The following is a 25,472-nucleotide window of genomic DNA, read 5'->3' on the forward strand; positions in this document are numbered from 1 at the left end:
TAGTTGGGAAGGCTTATGGGAGGGTCTTCATTGAGAGGATTAGGAGGAACAGAAGAGTAATTGGTGAGGAACAGTGTGAGCTTAGGACAAGTGGGGGTTGCATGGATCAGATTTTTGTGGTAGGACAGATTTGTGAGATGGATGTTTTTTGGGCTTTTATGGATTTGGAAAAGGCTTACAACAGGGTAGAGAGGAAGGCACTGAGGGAGGTATTGAATTGATGTATTGAATCTTGGCTGTGATTTGAACAGTTCCTTCAATCCAATGGCCAGGGTGATATTTAGCCTATTTATAATTTTTTTTAACTTCACTTGGATAGTAAAAGTGGTTATGTGCAAAACTTATTTCATTAACATTATCTAATAAAATAATATATTGACTTACAACGGAGTTGGGTATGAACAGAGTATGAGTGTGGGAGTCAGAAATTCAATGCCCATGCATCTTAATTTATACTATGACCACACAACATCAGTGCCAAGGACAGGTGGCGATGTGTGCCTACAGAAGCCTATTCTATCACTATGCCCAGCTCCACACAATCTTTCTACTTTTTTATTTGTGTGTAAAGGCTTATAAAATTTCAATCATTATCTAAATAATCAAATGGGGAAAGGTATGTACATATACGAGGACACTACTTCGTAGTGTCATCTTGTTTACATGCCCTCTGACCTCCGAGGGGAGAAGGCTTCAATTTTGTACTCCTCCGCCACTGGCTTGCAGATCTCCTGCAACTAGTCATTCATCACAAGAAAAAACCTAATTTGTTTTATCTTATTATTTAATTTAAGCACTTATACAGTAAGAGGGAAAAAGCCTTTGGTATATGTATGTCAAGAGCAGTCAAGAGTTTTTATGAGAGTAGTAGAGCTTGCGTTAGGATTAGAAATGGAGAGAGTGAATGTTTTGAGGTAAAGGTGGGACTTCATCTGGGGTGTGTTGTCGCCCTGGCTGTTCAATCTTTACATGGATGGGGTGGTGCGAGAAGTGAATGCAAGGGTAGTGGGTCAAGGGTTGGAAATGATTAAAGAAAATGGAGAAAAGTGGGAGGTGAGCCAGGTGTTGTTTGCTGACAACACTGCACTGGTAGCAGGATCAGAGGAGGATTTGAGGAAGTTAGTGACAGAGTTTGAGAAGGTGTGTGAAAGAAGAAAGCTGAAGATAAATGTGGGTAAAAGTAAGGTGATGAGATGTACAAGGGGAGAGAGTGACAGTAGGCTGGAAGTGAGCATTAAGGGTGAGAAACTGGAGGAAGTGGATACTTTCAGATACTTGGGTGCAAATGTGACAGGAAAGGGAGGAATGGGGGGTGGAGGTAGAATGTAGATTGAGAGAAGCAAGTAAATGCCTTGGTGGATTGAAAAGTGTAATGAGAAATAGACATTTGGGAATGGATGCTAAGAGGAGATTGTATGAAGAAGTGATTGTGCCAACAGCACTGTATGGGGCAGAAACATGGAACATAAGAGAGGAAGAGAAGGAGTTTGAATGTGTTTGAGATGAAATGTCTGAGAAGTATGATAGGGGTTACTAGGCTAGATAGTGAGAAATGAGGAGATGAGGAGGAGAACAGGGGTGGAAAGGGAGCTGAGAGATAGGGTTGATGAAAGTATTAGGATGGTTTGGATGCATGGAAAGAATGAGTGAAGAAAGATTTGTAAAAGAAGTGTGGAAGGCGGAGGTGGAAGGAGTGAATATGAGGGGGCGTCCTAGGATGAGATGGATGGATGGGGTGAAAGGGGCTTTACAAAAGAGAGGAATGTCTGTAGAGGAAGGACAGGAGGGGACAGAAGATAGGGGTGAATGGAGAAGGGTTGTGTATAGATGACACTGTGATGCATGAGGGGGAGTTGGTGGGGGATGGGGGTGAGGAAGTATGTATGAGAAAAAATTTGATGCAGCCCAAAGGGATTTCTCCCCGTCTTCTCCTTTTCTGCATGAGGGGACGGAGAGGAGGGGTCGCCGAATTTATGAAGCGGCCTTGCTATGGATGTGCTGTGTCTTGCAACACTGCTTCTGACCCAGGGCAGTGGACAGGATGCAGGGATGACCCATCATCCAGGAGGTGACAAGATGGAAGGGAGGGAGGAGGGTGGAGGGAAGTGGAATATATGGAAAATGAAATGTGTGGGAGTGATTTCTATGCCTTTTTCTTTGTGGCTACCCCCTGTGTAAGGGGGAAAAAGCCTTTGGTATATGTATGTATGTATATGTATCTATTTAATTTGAGGTAACCTACTACTTTAAGAACATAAGAACATAAGAAATAAAGGAGACTGCAAAAGACCATAAGGCCTACACTAGGCAGCTCCGTATCCATCACCACCTGTCGTCCCCATCCATAAAGTTGTCTAATCGTTTTTTAAAACAACTGATAGTTTCAGCGCTTACTACGTGGTTACTAAGTTTATTCCATTCATCGACCACCCTATTTGTAAACCAATTCTTGCCTATTTCCTTCTTAAATCTAAATTTGTCCAGTTTATACCCATTACTGCGAGTCCTGCCCTGTTGTTTTATTATGATGACCTTGTTTGCATCACCCTTGTTATAGCCTTTGATCCACTTGAACACTTCTATTAGATCACCCCGCACTCTGCGTCTTTCCAGAGAGTGTAAGTTTAGGTGCCTAAGCCTCTCTTCGTAAGGCAAATTTCCGAGTCCTTGTATCATTTTGGTCATTCTTCTCTGTACTGATTCTAGTGAATTTATGTCCATTTTGTAGGACGGAGACCAAAACTGTACCGCATAGTCAAGGATGGGTCTAACTATCGCTAGATAGAGTTTAATAATTACCTCTGCACTTATATTTGTTACCGTCCTAGCAATGAAGCCTAATGCTCTGTTTGCTTTATTTCTGGCGCTAATGCACTGCTTCCTGGTTTTAAGGTCCGGACTCACCAGGACTCCCAAGTCCCTCTCGCACTCAGATTTTTCTAAAAACGTGTCATCTAAGTTGTATCTATTTTCGGGGTTGTGTAGCCCTACGTTTAACACGCTACACTTAGAGATATTGAAGTTCATTTGCCATTTCACCGACCATGTTAACAGTTTATTAAGATCATCCTGCAGAATCTGGGCGTCTTCTCCTGACCTAATTAGGCGTCCTATTTTAGTGTCGTCCGCAAACTTACTAACATCACTATTTAACCCATCGTCTAAGTCGTTTATATACATAATGAACAATAAGGGACCCAAAACCGAGCCCTGGGGGACCCCGCTAGTAACATTGCCCCACCTAGATTTTATTCCATTTATGGTGACCCGCTGTTTTCTGTTACTAATCCAAGCTCTAATCCATTCTAACACTTTTCCTCCTATGCCATGGGCTTTGATTTTATTTAGTAGTCTCTGGTGTGGCACTTTGTCGAACGCTTTGCTAAAGTCAAGGTAAATAACATCGTAATTTTCATTGTTGTCTGACACCTTATATACCTTAGTGTAAAAGGATAGAAGATTTGTCACGCATGACTTACCTTTGGAGAAACCATGCTGTGAATCACGAATTAAATTATGCCCTTCAATGTGTTCTCTGAGTCTATTTACTATTATTGATTCAAGCATTTTTCCTATAACCGATGTCAAACTGATTGGCCTGTAGTTGCATATGGTCGATCTATCTCCCTTCTTAAAAACAGGAACAACGTTTGCCTGCCTCCAAGCAGTTGGAACAGAACCAGTGTCTACCGATTTATTGAATATTTCAGTTAACTGGTCGCAGATTTCAAATTTACACTCTTTAAGCATTCTTGGAAAAATTTCGTCCGGGCCTGGAGATTTTGTAGCTTTAAGTCTGTCAATCTGCTTGATAACTTCTTCTTTACTAATGCTGATATTAGTTAGGCTATTTTCTTCATCCCCTCTGAAAATCGTATCGCAGTCAGGTACTTTATCTAACCTCTCATTAGTAAACACCGATAGAAAATAATTGTTAAACTCCTCACTCATTTTTTCTTCCGATTCTATCATGACATTTTCATCGTTTTTAATTGGTCCTATTCTTTCTTTATTTTTTGTTCTATAGAGGTGAAAGAAACCCTTTGGGTTGGATTTTGCTTGACTGGCAACCTTGATTTCATAATTACGTTTCGCTGAACGTGTATTCCTTTTAACCAGCTTTGCCATTTCGTTATATCTTTTAATTCCGATCTCATGTTTCAATCTGTCAGTCATCCATTTGGGAGTATTACTATTTTTTCGTATTGACTTTAGGGGGATAAATGTGTTTTGTGCATTAATAATTAGATCTGCCAGATTGCTATACATCTCATCCAAAGTACTGACCTGATTTTTGGGCCGTCGCCCCGAATCGACCTGACCCAAGACACGCGCATCACTCTCTTTGACCCAGACCTGACTTAAGGTATGCGTATTTCTCTCTTTGACCCAGACCTGACCCAAGGTACGCGTATCCTCCTTGACCCACTTCTGATTATCAGCCCCGCAACGAGAATCAAGAATGTTTGAAACGTCCGGATTGTTTTTCGTATTCAATTTCAAATAGGTTTTTATATTGTCAAAGTTTGCTTTCCTGAAGTCTGGTACTTGAACGTTATTTGTACTTTTTATTTTTTCCCAAATAATATTAAATCTTATTTCTTGATGATCGCTAAAGCCTAGACTATCGCCCACTATTATGCTGCTAATTTGGTGCTCATTATTTGTTAGAATTAAGTCCAGGGTATTTTGTCCCCTCGTAGGATCGGTAATCATTTGTTTTAGGAAATTATCCTGCACCACATCTAGGAATTGTTTCGCTTCATGATCTCCTATTAAAGTTTCCCAGTCAATGTTTCTATAGTTAAAATCTCCCATGATTACAACGTTTTTGTACTGGGACGCTCTGTGAATTTCATGAATTATAATCAATTTACTAGGAGATGCCAAGATAAGAGGGAGGGAAGAGGGTGGAGGAGAGTGGAGTATGTTAGGGATGGAATGGGTGAGAGTGGTTTTCATGCCTTTGTTTTTTTGCTACCTCCCTTATAAGGGGGAAAAAGCCTTTGGTATATGTGTGTATGTACTAAGAATGGCGAGCACTATGGCTCTTGTTAGAGTGTGGGTTATGGTGCCATACCCACATCCCTTCATGTCAGTGACACATCATGGAACATGACAACGGGGTAGGAAGAAAACAGTTAAGAGCAGTCAAGAGTTTTTATGAGAGTGGTAGAGCTTGTGTTCAAATCAGAAATGGAGAGAGTGAGTGATGAGTTATGTCACCCTGGCTGTTCAATTTATACATGAATGGGGTGGTGTGTGAGGTCAATGCAAGGGTAGTGGGTCAGGGATTGGAGATGGTTAAAGAAAATGGAGAAAAGTGGGATATAAGCCAGTTGTTGTTTTTTGATGACACTGCACTTGTAGCAGGATTAGAGGAGGGATTGAGGAAGTTAGTGACAGAGTTTGGGAAGGCATGCGAAAGAAGGAGGTTCAAAATGAACGTGGGTAAAAGTAAAGTGATGAGATGTACAAGGGGAGAAAGTGGCAGAATCTGGAAATGAGTATTAAGGGAGAGAGACTGGAGGAAGTGGATAATTTTAGATACTTGAGTGTGAATGTGGTGGGAAAGGGAGAAGTGGAGGTGGAGGTAGAATGTAGATTGAGAGAAGTGAGTAAATGCCTTGGTGGATTGAAAAGTGTAATGAGAAATAAACTTTTGGGAATGGATGCTAAGAGGAGATTGTATGAAGGAGTGATTGTGCCGACAACACTATGGGGCAGAAACATGAAACATAAGAGAAGGGAGGAGTTTGAATGTGTTTGAGATGAGGTGCCTGAGAAGAATGATATGGGTTACTAGGCTGGATAGAGTGAGAAACAAGGAGGTGAGGAGGAGAATGGGGTAGAAAGGGAGTTGTCGTCGTTGTTGTTGTTGTTCCCTAGACTGTCTGTCCGGGCAATCCTGTCTCCCCATGGAATGCCACGGCCGGAACGGGGTTTTCCCACAAATCCTCTGTGGAGTGTATGTTGTCTTGTTTGCGTGCATGATTGTCTATAATGCAATCTTCCATGACGTGTTGAATAGTATGGGATGAAGTGTTACATCCAGGGCAGTTGTCCACAATGCAGTCATCTAGTCTTTTCCAGTAGCTTAGAAGGGCTGCTGGGTGGTGGCCGCATCACAGTCTGGCAAGGTGGACTCTGTCCTTTCGTGGGAGAGAGGATTCAGAGGGATGGCTATCAGGGGGTCTGGCATGCAGCAATGTCTTGTCCTTTATTGTATTAATGGAGCAGTGAGTGATATGATTATGAATATGTTTCTGGAGGCTGGTATTTGTATGTGATATCGATATTTGGGTGTTTTTTTTTTCTTAGCATATGTGGATATTCTGTTATGTAGTGTAGCGGGTGTGTTGTGTTTGTGGAGGCTGCAGTGTTTGTGTGCCTCTCATGTCAAGGTGATCTTTGGCTTTGAGGACTTTTGTTTCATAGTGTAGGTGGTCTGTAGGTGTTGTATATGTGCAGCCTGTAATTGCTTTTAATGCTTTGTTTTGTATGGTCTGAAGGGTGTTGAGGTGTGTCTCACTGAGATTAGGTGCCCATGCTGGACTCGCATAGTTCATCACTGAGCGTATGCATTGTTTATATAAGGTAGTGTTAGTTTCTTTGTTTTGTCCAAATGTTGTTCCAGTGATTGATTTAAGTGCATTGAGTGTAAGTGTGCATTTATTTTTTATGTTTGTGATATGCTGTTTAAATGACACGGATGCATCATATGTTGCACCAAGAATTTTTAGGGTGTGTGTGTGTGTGTGTGGTATTAGAGTGCTATTGATATAGAGATGAGGAATGTATTTGTGTTCTTTTGTCCAGTTGGTGAGAAGTGTTGCTGTAGATTTGGCTGAGGCTATTTTGAGTCTGTAATAAACCATGTGTTGAGCGTATCAAAGTATGGTTGTTTTATTGTGATTGTCATGTTGACTGCATAGGAAGAGATTTGTATTTCTGAGGTGTCTGGTGTGGGTATATCATGTATGTATAGATTAAAGAGTGTGGGGAATAGAACAAGTCCTGTGGTACTCCATTCTTAACGTTTCTGGTGTGCAATGATTGGCCATTATATGACACATAAGCATTTTTGCCTGCCAGATAATTGGCCAACCAACTTTTAGTGTTATTGTGCATGTCTGTATTTACCTAGTTTTATTTTGCGGGAAGGGGAGTGCATCTTGCAGTGTCTAGTTTGCTTTTAAACTCATAAATGGTTTTTGCACATACTATTTCATTGTCCAGTTTGTTCCAAGTGTCCACTACTCTATGTGGAAAACTGTTTTACTTCAGTTCTCTTCTGTAGCTATGTTTTTTTTTTCTTTCCATGTCCTCTTGTGTTTCTCTTTTCCCAGTTTAGTAAGTCCTCTCTATCGAGTATCTCTGTGCTTTTCATGATTCTGTAGATGGTCAGTAGATCACCTCTCTCTCTTCTTTGCTCCAGCGTCAGTAACTCCAGTTTAGCCAATCTCTCCTCATATGATAGGTTTGCAAGTGCAGGTGCCATTTTTGTTGCTGCTCTCTGGATCCTTTCTATTTTCTTTATATTCTTTTTGGTACTGGGTGACCACAATGTCACCACATATTCTAGTCTAGGCCTTATCAATGTAACCAATATTTTTTTTATTATGTTTTCGTTCAAGTATGCAAATGTCACTTTTATTGATTTTAGGAGTGTTATATATTTTTTGTTAGTTTGTGGAGGGGGGATAGTATCAAAAGCTTTACTAATGTCTAATGTTATAAGAAGTGTTCTGTGATGGGACCTATCTAAATTGATGCCATCTAATATTCTTTGTGTGAGATTTATTAGAAGAATGTTTGTGGAGTGTAGTGGCCTAAATCTGTGTTGTGATTCAGCAAGGGGAATATGTGGTGTGAGGGAGTTGAGAGATATGGTTGATGAAAGAGTATTGAATCTATTTTTCCCAATAAAAAAGAAGACTCGGGTGATTTGATAGAGATGTTTAAGATTCAAAGGAAATTGACATCACGAGTGACAATATTTTCACCCTGAATACGAATAAGACATGACGTAATGGTTGCAAATTGTCAGGAATATGATTTAATTTGGAAGTGGGTACAAACAATTTCACCAACCGTGTAGTAAATAAATGGGACAAACTTCCTGCAGAGGCAGTGCAATGTAGTACGGTTTGAAGTTAAGATTTATTTAGATAACCACCTAAGAAATATACTGTAATGCCTGGCTTTTTTATTTTATTTGTTATCATTAACAGTTTATTTTTTGTTATTCATTTCTTATAATTTATTTTTATTTTTGTTTATCATTTTTCATTATTTACTCATTTTATTCTTTTATCTACCTGTTTGTCTACTTATTTTTTTCACATGAACCAAAAGTTCTCCTGCCGGCATGTTCTTCCATTGTAATCCTTTGGTTTGGACACATGGAATGAAAGGATGAGTGAAGAAAGATTAGTAACAGAGATGTGGAGGGCAGAGGTGGAAGGAGTGAACATGAAGGGGCAACCAAGGATGAGATGGATGGATGGGGTGAAAGGGGCATTGGGAAAGAGGGGAATGTCTGTTGAGGAAGAATGGGAGAGGACAGAAGATAGGGGTTGAATGGAGAATGGTTGTGTATGGATGATGCTGTGATGCATGAAAGGGAGTGGGTGGGAGATGGGGGTGAGGGAGTACAGTATGTGTGAAAAATAAATTGATGCAGCCTGAAGGGATTTCTCCCCCATCTTCTCCATTCCTGCAGGAGGGGTCAGAGGGGGGGGGGTTGCCGATTTAATGAAGCAGCCTTGCTGTGGATGTGCTGCGTCTTGCAACACTACTTCTAACCCAGGGCAGTGGGTGAGATGCAGGCATAACCTGTCATCCAGGAGGAGGCAAGATATGAGGGAGGAAGGGGGGGGGGGTGAATGGGACTGGAGTAAGTGTGGATGGAATAGGTGGGGGTGGATTTTATGCCTTTGTTTTTGGCTACCTCCCTTGTAAGGGGGGAAAAAACGTTTGATATATATACATGTCATCACAGACACATCAAATAGTCAAAGAACTTTTTAAAATGCTCAGCTTCCTAAACAAAGCAGAGAACAAGTGGAACACATTACCAGTTGTTGTTGTCTTGTGTTAATCATAACAAAATAGCAATAGAGGAACATGATCACTTTCACAGGCTCTCAACAGAGTTTCCACTTGCTATGTTGTGTTCTTGTCTGATGGCTACCTCAGCACCCCCTTCCTCTATGTTCCATCCTGTTAAAACCCTGAACAGAATTGTTGGTCCAAGGACTGCAGTAGAAATACTCTTATAAGGCATACCAACTATCGAGGAGCTAACTCCCCACCCCCACCCACATGGAAGCAGGGAGAAGAAAGAAGTGATATGGCAGAACTACTTGGGAGGCTGTGCACAAAAGACTGACAGACAAACATGAATTAAAATATATGAATATTGAAATTAAGGATATAGATTAAGTTGGAACTGTACATGATTTTGAGAATAGGTATTATGTCATATTGGAGAGTAGGAGATGGGACCCAACAAGCATTGCCATTTTCCTACATACTACGGTTAGGGAAATGCATACATAACAGAACCCCATGAGCATAGCTCATTTCTTGTGGGTAAATATACATGAGAGAGGTAATATATGATTTTTTTAACATGTCTTTCTATACAAAATAGTTCTCACTCACCTTGAATTTGCTTGTATTAACAAAGTGTGTCCAGGGTTGAACATCTTCTCTTCTCTTCTGCAGCCACTCCTTTGCAGCTGGAGATGCCATCTGCAGCTGCACAGGCAATTGCATTATCAAACTGAAATAAATATAAATGTTATCAGCTAAATCTATAAAATCTATCTCAAATGACCATTAGCTGGAAGAATTAAAACTAAGGTCACATCCACTCACATATACCCATTATCTTCCGTCCCAATCTCATTTGTATCCACATTATCCTTGATGTTAACTTATGTCAACCACTGACCAACAAATACAATAGCATAAGTTTTTGCCAAAGCACACAAAAGCTACATCAAAAAATAATTCAAACCATATAGTGAACCACAACAGCCATTCTGAACAACAAAATTTGCAATGACACATATTTCTGTAGCCAGAATGATATAACACATCAACACAAAATACTGTACATACATATATCAGGGGCTTTTCCCCCCTCACAAGGGAGGTGGGCCAAAGTCAAAGGTATAAATCCACTCCCATCCATTTCATCCTCACATACTTCACTTCCATTCACCACCCCTCCCTTGCTCTTTTCTTGGTTCCTCCTGGATGATGGGTCATCTCTGCATCTCGCCCACTGCCCTGGGTCAAAAGCAATGCAGCAAGACACAGCAAGGCCGCTTCATTTAATTAGCGACCCCCGTCTCTGTCCCCTCATGCAGAAAAAGAGAAGATGGGGAGACATCCCTTTGGGCTGCATCAAAATATAATTTGCACATACTTCCTCACCCACACCCATCCCCTACCCACTCCCTTCCATGCATCACAGCATCATCCATATACAATTGCAAACTACAATTAGGTAAATACAACTATTCTCCACTTACCCCTGCCATCTGTCTTCTCCCATCCTTCCTCAACAGACATTCCCCTCTTTCCCAATGCCCCCTTTTACCCCATCCATCCATCTCATCATTGGTTGCTCTCTTATGTTCACTCCTTCCACTCTGCCTTCCACACTTCTTTTACTAATCTTTCTTCACTCATTCTTTCCATGTGTCCAAACCATCCCAATACTCCTACATCAACCCTACTTCCCAACTCCCTTTCCACCCCCGTTCTCCTCCTAACCTCGTTTCTCACTCTATCCAGCCTAGTAACCCTAGATCTCATCTCAAACACATTCAGACTACTCTTATGTTCCATGTTTCTGCCCCATACAGTGCTGTTGGCACAATCACTCCTTCATACAATCTCCTCTCAGCATCCATTCCAAAATGTCTATTTCTCATCACACTTTTTAATCCCCCAAGGAATTTACTTCCTTCTCTCAATCTACATACTATCTCCACCTCCATTGCTCCCTTTCCTGCCACATTCACACCCAAGTACCTAAAACTATCCACTTCCTCCATTCTCTCTCCCTTAATACTCACCTCTAGTCTGCTGCCAATTTCTCCCTTGTACATCTCATTACAGTACCTTATATTTACCCACATTTATTTTTAACTTACTTCTTTCGCACACCTTCCCAAACTCTGTAACTAACTTCCTCAATCCCTCCTATGATCCTGCTACAATTGCAGTGCCATCAACAAACAACAACTGGCTTACTTCCCACTTTCCTCCATTTTCTTTAACCATCTCCAATCCCCAGCCCACTACCCTTGCATTTACCTCTCACACCACCCTATCCATGTATAAATTGAACAGCCAAGGTGACAGAACACATACCTGACAAAGTCCCACCTTTACCTCAAACCACTCACTCACCGACCTATTTCCGATTCTAACACAAGTTCTGCTACTCTCGTAAAAACTCTTGACTGCCCTTAAAAGCTTTTCTCCTATCTCATGTATCTGCAATATTTCCAACAGTGCCTTCCTGTTTACCCTGTCATAAGCCTTTCCCAAATCCATATAAGCCCAAAAAAAAACATCTTTACCTTATCCTAAAGCTTTCTCACATCTCTCTTACCACAAAAATCTGATCCACTCAACCCCTACCTGTCCTAAACCCACACTGTTCCTCACCAATTACTCTCTCTCTTCCTTTCTTAATCCTCTCACTTAAGACCCTCCCATAAGCCTTCCCAACTACACTTAACAAACTGATTCCTCTGAAACTACTACACTCACACTTGTCCCCTTTTTCCCTTGTAAAGTGGAACTATACAGGCACTCTTCCAGTCCTCCGGCACTCTACCCTCTCTTAAACAAGCATTAAATAATGTCAACACCCAGTCCATCATCACTGTACCTCCTTTTTGTTTGACATTCTCCATGATACCCTTGTATCCCAGGTGCCTTACCTGCTCTCGTCATATTAACAACTGCCTTCACCTCCTATTTCCTTATTTCTCCCCCATTTTCTTCATTCACCACTGTCATTTTCTTAGCGCTTACCACGGCATCCACCTTTCCCTCCTTATCCTCCTTTACCTTTAGCAACTCTCTAAAATACTCTACCCATCTTCCTCTTATTGCCTTCCCTTCCAGTATCATCTCTCCATCTGCACATTTTACCTTTTCCTCTCTATTTGATTTCCCTTCTCTTCCTCTTTTAATTTCTTTGCAAAACATCTTTTTGTTACTTTCAAAATTTTCTGTTGCTCTTATTTCACATCTGCTCCCCTCTTTGCCTCCTTTATCTTATGCTTTACTTGTCTTCTCATTTCTTTGTACCTCTCATATGATTCTCTCGTCCTATTTGTAACCAATCTGTGAAAGCTCGCTTCTTCTCTTCTACAACCTTCTTTGTTTCCTCATCCCACCACTCATTACCCTTCCTTCTATTTCTCCCATCCTCCTTTTTCCACACACCATCTTTGCACACCTTCCAACTTCCTCCTCCACTCCTAATTCTACTCTATCCTTCACTCCCTCCCACTCCTCTCTCCGTTTCTTTTTGTACTCCTTCTCCCTTTCTTTCTCATTTAAGCAGTTCACTTTAAACACCTCCCTACCTTCTGTCTTTTTCCTTTTTCTCCATCTATCCTCCACTCTCAACTTACCTTCCACCAAAAAATTATCTGATATTCCCCTACTCTCTCCCCTTTGAATATGTATATCCTTAACTCAGTGCTGGTTTAGTATGTGGCCTACCTTTTGGATGTGGCCTACAACATTTTTTCTCTGGTACAGTATGTGGCCTACCTATTCAATGCACCAAGGAATGCACCCAGCTCTACAAGTTAGGTTAGGAGAGGTTAGGTTCAAATGAAAACATTTTTTAAGTATTGTTTTAAATTTGTCCTGAGGTAGGACATATTCAAATGGGGTAGACCACATACAACTAGGTAAATACATACGAAACCAGTTTCAAAAAGGTAGGCCACATACTAAACCGGAACCCTTAACTCTTCCTATTATACTCCTGGTTACCACTGTAGTCCATTAATGCTCTATCTACTACCCTTCCATCCACCACCCTCTCCCATGTGTACTTATACTTGACTTTCTTCCTAAACACTGTATTTGCTATCATCATATGTAATAAATCACAAGCCACAGAGGAGAGGTAAGAGGGTGTCAGACTAAATATTTAGTAGGGAAGAAGAAACATTAGAGGAAATAGAAGTAGAAAGTTCCCTAGGATGAAGTGATCATGCTACCATTACTTTCACATGCAATACAAAGAAAATATTCTTGTACAAGAGAACAGACTTTAAAGAGATGAGAAATAAAAGTTGGATATCAAATGGGAGCAATACTTGGGTAAACCAAATATTGAGGAAATGTTCTTTTTTTTTTTTCTTTTTTAGAATTAAACTTACAGATACTATAAACAAATGTGTGCCAGTTATAGTAAAAGACACATTTTGTCAGAGAAAAAGAACAAATCCCAGATGAAGGAACTACTAATGAATAGGATGCTTTGGCCAAAAATAAGAAAAAATGCCTTGGTCACGACTAATACAACTAAAAACCTGTGTAAATACAACTTGTCAGGAATTTCAACAGGTTGAGAAAGAATACAGGTGTACAACCAGGTGAGGAATGAAATAAGAAAACAGAAAAAATAGAGAACAGCTAATTGAAAGGCAAAAGAAAATCCAAATAATTTTGGAAATATGTACAAGAAAAGTTAACAAAAAGATTTCGTATACCAGAACTACACATGAATAGTGATAGTAGTATGAACAAAACAAAGATGGAAAAGGCAGACATACTGGCTAATCAGTTCAACAAAGTATTCAGAGGAACCAGACAGAGATGTGCTAAATTTTTCATTTAAACATGTGCCTGAAATGTCAAATATGGAGTTCTCATTACAGAACATTAAAAATGCCATGAAAAAAAAAAGTCACCTGGACCGGACGGAATATATCCTAGGATAATGAAGGAAGGAGGAGAACAACTGGCAGAACCTCTTAAAATAGTATTTGAAAAGTCTTACAGTACAATACTGTACAATTACTGATGGACTGGAAAATTGCAAATAAACTGCCATATTCAAACAAGGAAGCAGTTGTGACCCGACAAACTACAGACCAATATGTCTCACAAGTATAATTGTGCATAAACTAATGGAATCACTAGTCAGAGAGAAAGTTATGAAATGCATGAAATCAAATAAACTATTTAGTAACAGGCAATTTGGATTCTTACCAGAGTGATCTACAGTTCTTCAACTAATAAGGGTATTGGACAGCTGGGATTGCTGCAGTGAACATAATCTATAAATCAGAATGGCATGATGTGGAAAGTGGTGTCACTCAGGGATCTGTGATGGGGCCATTATTGTTCGTCCTTTAAATAAATGGTTTACCAGAAGTTTTAAGAGATGGAAGTGAAATATAATTGTATGCAGAGAATACAAAAATTTACTGGTGAATTAAACACTGAAGGACATTGCTGCTTGATAAAAAAAGAAGTGTAAATTCATGCACACTGGAAATTGCAGTGGAAGAAACTATGGATATAACATGAATGAAAAGATGACAACAATTAATACAGAGAAGGATATAGGGGTAATAATCGATAGTAAACTCCAGTTCTCAAATCATCTTGCAGAAAAGATAAATAAAGCTAATAGACTTGTAGGACTCATCAGAAGAACCTTTGTCTCTTTGGATGAAGAAATTTTTAGGTTTCTCTTTTAGGTGGCGCTACTCGTCCCCCATTTGGAGTATGTATGCAAACCAAGTATGGGCTTCAGGTCTGCTGAAGGACACTGGAGCTGTCGAAGGAGTGCAGCGGAGAGCGATCAAGCTGGTGCCAAAACAGAAACTGTCAGGACAGGAAACCCACACCTAGCATGTACACGTGCACGAGGCGATACAATTGAATCACTTAATATCCTGACAGGAGTCTACGATGAGGACGTATGCCATGACATTTTGCAACTATGGGAAAATGGACATCCTATGAAAATTGTAAAGACCAAAACTGGATAAAAGGAAGAACTCATTTTGTAGCACCAAACAAATGGAATGCACTACCTAAGTATGTCACAGACTCAAAATCAGTTATAAAATTTGAGAGTAAGTTTGATAAAGCATGGGACAACCAGTATTTAATAAATAACTTCAATATAAGAATATAATTAAATAATAATCGCGTAGGTGTGCACTTCTGGAAAAATAAATAAATTTCGGAGGGGTCCCTTCGTGAGCCGTCCTGAAACTATGTACCTGCCGAACTTACCTTTCGGATCCAGTGTACAACGTAACAACAGCCAATAGTCGATTATAAGCAGGCGGTGGTTACTACAACCGCACTCACAATCTCAGATTGCACAGCACACTGTTAGTTCATTGGCGCAAAAAAAAAAAGCACAACTTAATGTAAATCATCACAGTAAACGCACCAATATTATTTACAACGTATCCTAAGCGACCGCCTACACGACCTTGTACCCCAACCGCTCTAGTCATACTGCCGAGCACATAGGCAGGTGCACATTAGTGCTCCATACAACTCTCAATCTCAAATCAATTTTCACTTTGCTCGTAGCACTGTTTCTATTGCGAGTGAAATCAGCGTGATTGACACGCAGACCTCCATCGCTTGGCTATCTTGCCCACTTGTGTCTCATCTCGCGGTGTCCTTTCTGTCTGGATTCTTTTTCTTCTTCCGTTTTGAAATCGACACGTCGCTGATGTGTAGACACAAAGTAGGACACACAGTTTCGCTTACCAATTACACTGGGCAACAAAGATTTTGTTACAGAAGAGCAAATAAGTGTTTCTATGTGATTTTGATATGGTAAATTCATACAGTGGCGGATCCAGGCTAAACATTTGGGGGAGGGGGGGCTAACCTGAATTCCTTCCTCTGAGTAGTCTGATGTATCAGAAGTCTGAGGTATACTTAATTAACTTAATAATGTTTTTCAGATTTTCTGTATTTTAGACATATATAATAGAATGTATATTCGTTTTATATTGTTACACGCTTGTGCTAGTCAGTGATAAGGCACTGGCACGCGTATACTCTCGCATAGAGAGAAATTATTGCAGGGTCCGTGTGTAGTGTTAGTGCACATGGACTCATGGAAGTAATGAAAAATAAAAGCAGCTTTAAAAATCAGAAATACAAACAAAAACGTGTATGAACTTCTGAACCTGTTAGTAAAAGTATCTAAATTACATTAATAACACACAGCATTGTTCATGGGATCTCACACAAACATCAACCTCCTGTTTTTTTGGGCAAATACATTGATTACACTGTCTATTTCAATATTGATTTCATTGTGAACGCCGAGTAGCGCCAGGCCGTTGAGGTGATCTTGACCCATAGTATTCCTTAGGTAGGTCTTCAGTCGCTTCAGGGTTAAAAATGAACGCTCGGCCTCTGCGTTCGAGACTGGGAGCGTGATCAAAACTCGGAGTAGCTTGGCCGGGTTCGGATACATTCGGGTCTGGGCGTGGGCAAGGGCATCTCCAATGGATTCGAACTTCATTGTTGTTGAATACCAGCGCTCTGCTTCCGCCTTCACGAGGCTCAAGGTCTCGATGTCAGCCTCATAAACCTTTGCCGCTTCCAGTACAGCAGCAACATCTCCGTCAGCGCTGCTGAGCAGATTCTTGATCTTGAAGCCAACAGGAATAGTATCATTCCCGAACCGGGTCTGCAGCTCAGTCAATACATGGTCGAGGAATGGGACACATACAGATCTTCGGTAATACTTCTCAGCTGTCTGGAAGGGTAAATTCGCTCGCTGCGTTTGGCGCTTACAAACTCGAGATACAGGAATGGTGTCGTGTGATGAACCGATCTCCTGGAGGAGCCCCTCTGCCTTCTTGAAGATGTCCTGGAAGCTGGTCAGTGCACCTTCCCGGGTCTTGTTTAGATGCGTCACAACATCACCAATCGTAGCGTACGCTGAGACTAGATCGACCCAAGGTCTAAATAAACAGGTCAGACCGTTTGAATTATTGTGCGCAGCTTCTGACGTCATTAGGCTGGGTCCGTTTTCTCTTTGTGAAACACTGAAGAAAACTGTGAAACGCCAAGGAAGACAGGAACTATAATATTTTATATATTATATATATATATATATATATATTATATCATATATATTCATATAGACAGGAACTATAATATTTTATATATATTTACATATATATTTTATATAATATTTGTCAGAATATAACTAATTACGTGGAGCGGTGCGAGCGAAGGCAACAGCATACCCGAACGACGCACCAGCTTCAACTGACAGCTATAGGACCCGCGAACCCCACTTTGAACAGCCAGGTGACGTTCACGGGCCCGCTGCGCCAACTCCCTCGAAAATCGGTCGGAAGTGGTTAGACCTGTTATTCCTTAGATCTTGGATCGACCATAGGGGACTGCAGGGCTCGGCTCGGCTCCACAGTGTGAGCTAGCACAGACTCAGCGACGGCGAGACCAATCAGAAAGCGCGGCTCTCGGATTGCTATTGGTAGTAGTCCCACCGTCGTGTCCGAGTTGCTCTCGTTCTCCAGAAAGACGGCAATAACTGGCAGGAATTCCATAAACACAATGACTGAGTCGTGTCGCTCAACCCATCTAGTAGTGCAGAGGTTGACCAGCTTCTTCCGCTTCGTGGACGTGTGGTCTTTTACGAGTTCAGTATCCTCCGTTCTTCAAAACTGAATATTTGAGCCACAGGTATGTTGAGCACCAGGTAGGTGGTTGGAACCGCCTCTTTTGACCGCCTTCGTAGCTGAATGGAAAAGCCTCGATAACTGGGACTTTCTAGTGGATGATGACCACCTTCTCTGCATCTGTTCCCTTCTTCCCCACGAAATCAGCAATGTCAAGTCGAGGCTCTTGAGAAGCTGCTGCCACTGCAACTGTGCCTGCCGTCTTCACGTGACGAGTGGGGGACCTCGGCAGTCTTGGCTTCCTCTGGAACACTTGCCTCTGTGGTGGCATTATCCATCTGCACACATTCAGGTCGTCGCTTGAGAAATGCAGTGATCTTGGCGGGTTCCCCTGCTCGCTTCATTTCACTGGACCTGCCAGCCTGGCAGGGGCAAAAAACAAATATCTGACACAGGCTTATTTTCATAGGAGAATTCTGCCACAAACATAATCTCAAGTAAGGTCTCTGGTAAAAATTATAGAAGGAAATGGAAGAACATTGTGGAGAACTGCTAGATTAAATTAAATATAATTTGGGAAAATACATGGTAATCTCGATATCAAGTTAAAGTAATAATTTTCTTGTATAGAAAGGTGTTCCACTATTCAATTTCCCTTTGGGTTATTAAAAAATTGCAAGAGATATTATAAACGAATAAGTAATAGTTTACCTGCTTACTCGAGTAGATGCTTACACCTCAACGTTTAACTGCAACTGTGCATTATACTTCTCACCACAATGATTTCGCCAATTTTTTGATAACTACATTTAATGAAGAAATTACTAAATTAATGACTAAAATAAGATCAAGAAGAAAGATACCAATCAAACCTTGGATAACAAATAACTTATTGAAATGCATTAATTTAAAAAACAAACTTTATAAAAATACATTAAGTGCAACTCTGAACTTAATAAACACAAAGTTATCAGATATCGTAATGTTCTCAACTCATCAATTAAATCGGCTCGCAAGCAATACTATCTCAAAAAACTTGAAGAAAATTCATCGGTTCCGAAGAAACTCTGGTCAATACTTCTTGAAGTAATTGATAAAAAGAGAAGTAATAATACTCCCGATTTGTTTATTCACAATAACAGGCAGGTAACTGACAACCATGAGATCGCTGACATGTTTAATAACTTTTTCTGTTCAATTGGTAGTATATTGGCTGATAAGCTGCCAAATGACCCAGGAAACCCACTTCAATATATAACTCCAGTCTCATCACAATTTAGTCTAATACAACCATCAACTCACGATATTTTGCGTATTATAAATAATCTTACAAATAAGTACAATGGCTATGATTGCCTTAATACAAAGATCCTTAAACTTGCTGCTCCCAAAATTATTCATTTACTCATGCATTCAATCACTTTGTGCTTTCAACAGAGTTGCTTTCCTAATGTCCTAAAAATTACTGTAGTACACCCGATCCATAAAGATGGGCCCACATCAAACATATCGAATTTTCGTCCGATTTCGATCCTTCCGGTATTGTCTAAAGTACTTCAAACCGTTATTCTTGAGCAATTGGTAGATTACCTTGAGTACCATGGGATCATTTTCGATAATCAATTTGGATTCCGTGAAAATCACTCAACATATATGCCTGTTGCTCTCTTACATGAATATATTGCAACTCGACTATCTAATAAAAACTATGTGCCGCAGTTTTTCTGGACATTAAAAAGGCTTTTGACACAGTTGATCATAGTATTCTATTGATGAAAATGGCTGAGTACGGAATAAGAGACTTTGAACTTCAGATGTTTCAGTCATATTTATCTAATCGTAATCAAGTTGTCTTATTTAACGGTGTTAAATCGAGATTAATGGGTGTAAGTATGGGGGTACCTCAAGGTAGTATTCTAGGTCCTATTTTGTTTTTGATTTACATTAACGATATCTATAAAGCCTGTGGTATTCCTGAATACTTACTGTTTGCAGATGATACTTCTTGATTGATTGCTTCAACTTGATTGCTTCAACAACACAAAACAATCATATAGGTGACAATACAGGTATGCTAAACGGCCAACGAACGTGGTATATCTCCTTTCTATCCCTTTTCAGCGCAACTGAGACACAACCCTGGCAACCCTACAACACGCACAGCACAAAACAGATAAATGGAATTAAACAAATGCCAAACACAGCACAATTCCGCCGAAATACCGCACACATGCTGTCAGTTTATTTAACCCCCGGACCTGGCAAAACATCAGAAAGTACTAAAATCGATTAAATGACATCATTACAATGATTCATGGAAGAACAAATTTGGGGGGGGCTTCAGCCCCCTCAGCCCCCCCACCTGTATCCGCGCCTGAATTCATATCTATAATTGAATTTGCTCTGTCGCGTCTAGATTTTGTGTAATATGCAAATTATATTTAGATCTTCCGTAAGCAGCAAATCACTTATCCTACTCTTCCCATCCACATCTAACGAATTTGTAAAATAAAATTTACTCCTAGTTGTCGCTATCTTACAGGCAAGTAGGACGGTTATTGAAACTCTGCTGTTAAGCAAGTAATCAGGCTGGGATAGTTGTTGTATTTTTGTGGCATTTATTTTGTACCAAAGCGTATTTCTATCTTATTTTGCATTCAATTTTTTTCAGATATTGTATGGTACTTCAAATGGCATCAAAGTCGAGTTTGTGTAAATCACCCGAACAACTTCTGCTATGTCTGTGGACGATATACACTGAAGCAACAACGTAGAAACATAACAACAAAGCTTAAACTTGCCTATAAGTACTATTTTGACTGTAAATTAGGAGACCAAGACAAGGACTGGGCACCACATATTTGTTGTGCACCGTGCAATCCCATTTTAATAGCTTGGATAGATGGTAAAAGAAAAGTTATGCCGTTCTCAGTCCCCATGGTTTGGCGTGAGCCAAAAAATCACGCCAATGATTGTTATTTTTGTTTAACAAAGATTGCTGGTTTCTGAAAGAAAAACAAATCAAAGATCACCTACCCAAACTGTGAATCAGCAATGAAACCAGTACCACATGATGAAGCAAACCCGCCACCACTTCCACCAGCAACGATGACAGACAGCAGTTCTTCTGAAGATTCTACTAGTGATATAGCAACAGAAAAAGATGGCATATATATATTCCAGATGCAGATAGTTACCCATATTTGGTAAGTCAAGGATGGAATCTTCTCCAGCCAAACACCTAAATTTCTCATTTCTGTCATCGCCATCTGCAGTTTTCATCATTTTACTCTCAGGAGAATAACGTTTGTTTCTGCCACGATATCAATAGTCTAATGCAACAAATTGGCTGTCTCTATGCTCTTAAACAATGGAGACTTTTCACTGACTCTAAAAAAGCTAGCATTAAAGCTGTCTTACTACACGGCAATGAAAAACCTTTAATACCTGTAGCACATGGCACTGGCCTTAAAATCTTATGAATCCATGGAACTGCTGCTAAGGATTACCAAATATAGGGAGCACACATGGAATACTTGTGGCGACCTTGAAGTTGCATCATTACTTCTTGGGGGGTCGCAATTGGGCTGTAACACAAAGCATATGCTTTTTGTGCCAATGGAACAGCAGAGATGACAAGAACCACTACAAGAAACATGATAGGCCATCTAGAACTGAGGATGTTGTTGGTAAACATAATGTGAACCATGCAGCCCTTATCGACGCTTAGAAAGTACATCTTCCACCACTTTACATTATGAAGAATTTTGTAAAGGGTATGGATCATCAAGGTAGCGGTTTCCAATATTTAAAGGATAAATTCGGAGGAATATTGACAGATGCTAAGATGTCATCCGTGACTCATCGTTCCCATCTAGCCAAAATGAGATGGAACTGAGTGCATGGACATCGTTTGTTGAAGTTGTAAGAAATTTTCTTGGAAACCATAAAGCTGGAAACTATTGTGAACTAACAGAGAACATGCTGAAATCTTATGAACAAATGTGATGCAGAATATCTTTGAAAATACATTTTTTACATTCTCATTTTGACTTCTTCCCGGCCAACCTTGGTGCTGTAAGCGACGAGCATGGTGAACACTTCCACCATCAGATCTTCGTTAAGGAAAGCAGATATCAACGTAATTTTAATCCAAATATGATGTGAGATTACTGTTGGTTCCTGCAGAAGGAGAGTTCGTCATCCTATAAACGACAAATAAAGAGGAAACGCCAAAGTTTCACTTGAGAACAGGAATGTCTTTTTGCCATAACAACTAAATGCCAAAACACTGTGGGTGGATGGTTGGGTGCCGGGGTGGTAACTCCGTCAGGGGAAATCCACTGTCTATCTTAAGTCAGAAAAAAAGAGGAAACCCATGTTAACATAATTATTTGAGCATACCTAACTAAAACTTCACTTGGAAAAGTAGCTTGGACTACTGAGCGAGTGGAAAAAATGAAAAATAGGGGTTGTCAGTTACAGAAAATATGGACGTGATAGTGAAATTTAGTCATCAGATATGAAATCACCATGATTAATTTAGTAGGAATCAGTAGATCACGTGTCTGTAACAGGAAAAAAGTTGAAATTTGTTGCTTAGTGTTATTTGCGAGGAATAGCCCATAACCTAGCTTTATAATTTTAAGTAAACCAATTTATAGTTCTAAGTTTAGTTTAAACTAATTTGTCATTTTCAATAGTTCTGTCATTAAAGAATTTCTATTCTTGATGAATACTACGAAAAGAAATTCTTCATCCTAAATAAGGGTTATGAAACTAATTATTTCATTATAAAAAATAAAAGTATACTAAATCAAGGATGAAAACACAACCTAGATATATATTTCAAATTAGAATATTTCTATTTTTCGATGAATTGTGTATATCGATGTGTTGAGCGTGTCGATGAATTGTTGTCGGTGAATTCGCCGGATCCCAATATATATATATATATATATATTATTATTTTCATTATCTTATATTTCTTATCGTTAAGGGAATTTTCATTACAAATAGTTTGATCTTTTAATAATTGTCGTCAAACTTGCGTAGCATCTAGGTGCAGACTTGCAAATCCAATATGGCCGACTGGCTAGCCTCCATGAGGGTTATCAATCACACTGGGCTATTTTTCCTCCGACATCATCCTACCTCCAACCTCCAACATTTGAATATAACTAGAATGATGACTTTGCTTATTACAGAAACCTAGACATCCCTAAGAACAATTCAACAGTATGTCTAACATCCATATCTAGGTTTACACAATCTCTTAGTTCATCCTTCATCTTTGCTAGATGTAACGGAAATATTATTTGAATATTTGAAAATTCTAATTTTGTAACCGAAGTCGTTTTTGACTCGAACGAGCTCTCAATGGTCGTCGGCGCCCAGTGTGATAAGAACATAAGAACGAAGGAGATTGCAAGAGACCATGTGGCCTACACTAGGCAGTTCCATGTCCATTACCACCTGTCATCCCCGTGCATAAAGTTGTCTAACCATTTCTTAAAACAACTTAATTTAATTTTGTCCAGTTTAAATCCATTACTGCGAGTCCTGACCTGTTGTCTTGATATGATGACCTTGCCTGTGTCGAATCCATGACAGAGTGCCACAAGGTCATAATCCCATTGGTAAAAATCCCACCCAAATAACCTAGGCCTATATTCATTAATAAATTTATCAAATGAAATTATACTTTAACATATAGTTAATACTATCAACATCATGGAATATTATGTGTGGGATTATGAACAATGGGATAGTATTGACTACGGCATTTTGATTCGTGGGTTTTTGATATATGGTTACAAAATTTAATTTTTCAAATCTCCAAACAACAAATTATCTTTCCGTCATATGCTGTTGAATATGTCCTTAGAGACGTCTAGATGTCTGCAACGGAAGTCACATTGTCGTTATTCAAATGGAGGTTGGAGGTACGAGTACATTTGCTATTGTGTTTGCGAATTTTGATGATTAACATTATATCATATTGATACTTGATATCTTTATAATTACTTTTGTCGATTAATTTGCAAAATTAGGTTCTTTAAGGAAGAAGGAATCAAATGAAGACATTGTATTTAATGTAGATACTTTGCAGTACACGGAATGCGCCAAAAAGGGTGAGTTTGGACAAAAAATATTTACATTTTGGGGGAAATATGTTGTTGTCAGAAGTATAATCTATGTGTAACAATTGCTTAATCATACAACTGTGCTCATGCATAGATGACAAAAAGAAAAAGAAAAACACAAATTTTTAGATTCTCACATTGAGAAAGACGTCATTAATCCCACAATGCACCGCGCTCCATTGCCGTCATTATTTTCGTGACATCGATAGAAAACGCCATTTATATATATATATATATATATATATATATATATATATATATATATGTATATATATATATATATATATATACATATATACATATATATATATATATATATATATAAGTTTCCTGATTATCTCCATCGAGTTTTTGGTCCTCAAAATAAAGAAATATGTCTTCATCGCCAAAAGTCAAGGAAAAAGTTGCCTACCCACGATGACCATACACAATTACCGAAAAATCTTCCCGCGCTCTGATGCCGAAGTTATGACGTCACGTCGCACCAAAATCCATCATATTTTCTATATTTTTAAAACATCTTTCTTTCCACGTATTTGAAAAATTTCTCAGAATGTTTCGTTTCACACAATTGTCATGTATTTAATGATTTTCTCAAAATGTTGCGCTCAGTTGTAATAAGAACACAATTGTCAAAATTCATTGTCTTTTCTTCTTAAAACATTTTTCTTTGCACGGCTTTCTCAGAATGTTTCGTTCAGTGTTACGTAAGGCCACGTGGTGACCTGGAAATTTCGCTCCCTGATACCATGACATCTTGATTTCCCTTTCACGTCGTCTTAAACTAGGCAAAAACACCGTCGATTTCCATCTTCAAACTAGGCAAAACACACCGTCGATTTCCATCTTCACACTAGGCCAAAATACCGTCGATTTCCATCTTCACACAGGGCAAAAATGCCGTCGATTTCCTCCTTCACACAGGGCAAAAATACCGTCGATTTCCATCACACTAGGCAAAAATACCGTCGATCACTATCTTCACACTAGGCAAAAATGCCGTTGATTTTCTCCTTCACACAGGGCAGAAGGCCGTAGATTTTCATCTTCACACTAGGCAAAAATACCGTTGATTTCCTCCCTCACACCAGGTAAAAATGCCGTCGATTTCCATCTACACACTAAGCAAAATTACCGTCAATATTTATGTACACACTAGGCCAAAATGCCGTCGATTTCCATCTTCACACTAGGCAAAATGCCGTCGATTTTGGTTCGTTGCATAAAAGAGGTTGGGCACCGTTGGATGTGTTGATTGGTTTGACGCATGTAAACGTGGAATTTGGTGCATAGATAGATGTTGGAGGTTAGTTATTGTTATTAGATGTTAGAGAGTCAATGTGACCCTGGTGACGTCATATGCGGTTTCCGGTGGGCGTGGCTAGGTCGTTGGCCTGATGACGTCACGTGTAAGGGGTGGAGCTTAGGAGTGACGTTTTATGTGTTGATTAGTGCGTTGTATTAAAGAGGTTGTACATACCGCAACGTTGGATGTGTTGATTGGTTTAACGTATGTAAAGGTCAAATTTGATTGGTGCATAGATAGATTGAGGTTAGTGGGTCAATGTGAACCTGGTGACGTCATTTGCGGTTTCCGGTAGGCGTGGCTAGGTCATTGGCCTGATGA

General features: G+C 39.7%; 1 protein-coding gene across 1 annotated transcript; it reads right to left on the minus strand.

The window, feature by feature from the left end:
* Positions 1-15,931: 15,931 nt before the first annotated feature.
* On the minus strand, positions 15,932-17,396 carry LOC143022164 (52 kDa repressor of the inhibitor of the protein kinase-like). Its single transcript, XM_076180253.1, has 2 exons — positions 17,304-17,396; positions 15,932-17,109 (listed from the first exon to the last, which is right to left on the minus strand). Exon 2 carries the CDS (start codon positions 17,066-17,068, stop codon positions 16,286-16,288), a length of 783 nt encoding a protein of 260 aa, XP_076036368.1. The 5' UTR covers positions 17,069-17,109; positions 17,304-17,396; the 3' UTR covers positions 15,932-16,285.
* Positions 17,397-25,472: the final 8,076 nt, after the last annotated feature.

The sequence above is a fragment of the Oratosquilla oratoria genome, chromosome 44 (genome assembly GCF_046742065.1).
Source record: "Oratosquilla oratoria isolate Oo_2021 chromosome 44, ASM4674206v1, whole genome shotgun sequence".
Taxonomy (NCBI): Eukaryota; Metazoa; Arthropoda; class Malacostraca; order Stomatopoda; family Squillidae; genus Oratosquilla; species Oratosquilla oratoria.

What these genes read in the sequence shown, in the direction of transcription:
- LOC143022164 (XM_076180253.1), bottom strand. Translation starts at nt 17,068, where the DNA reads ATGACGTCAGAAGCTGCGCACAATAATTCAAACGGTCTGACCTGTTTA.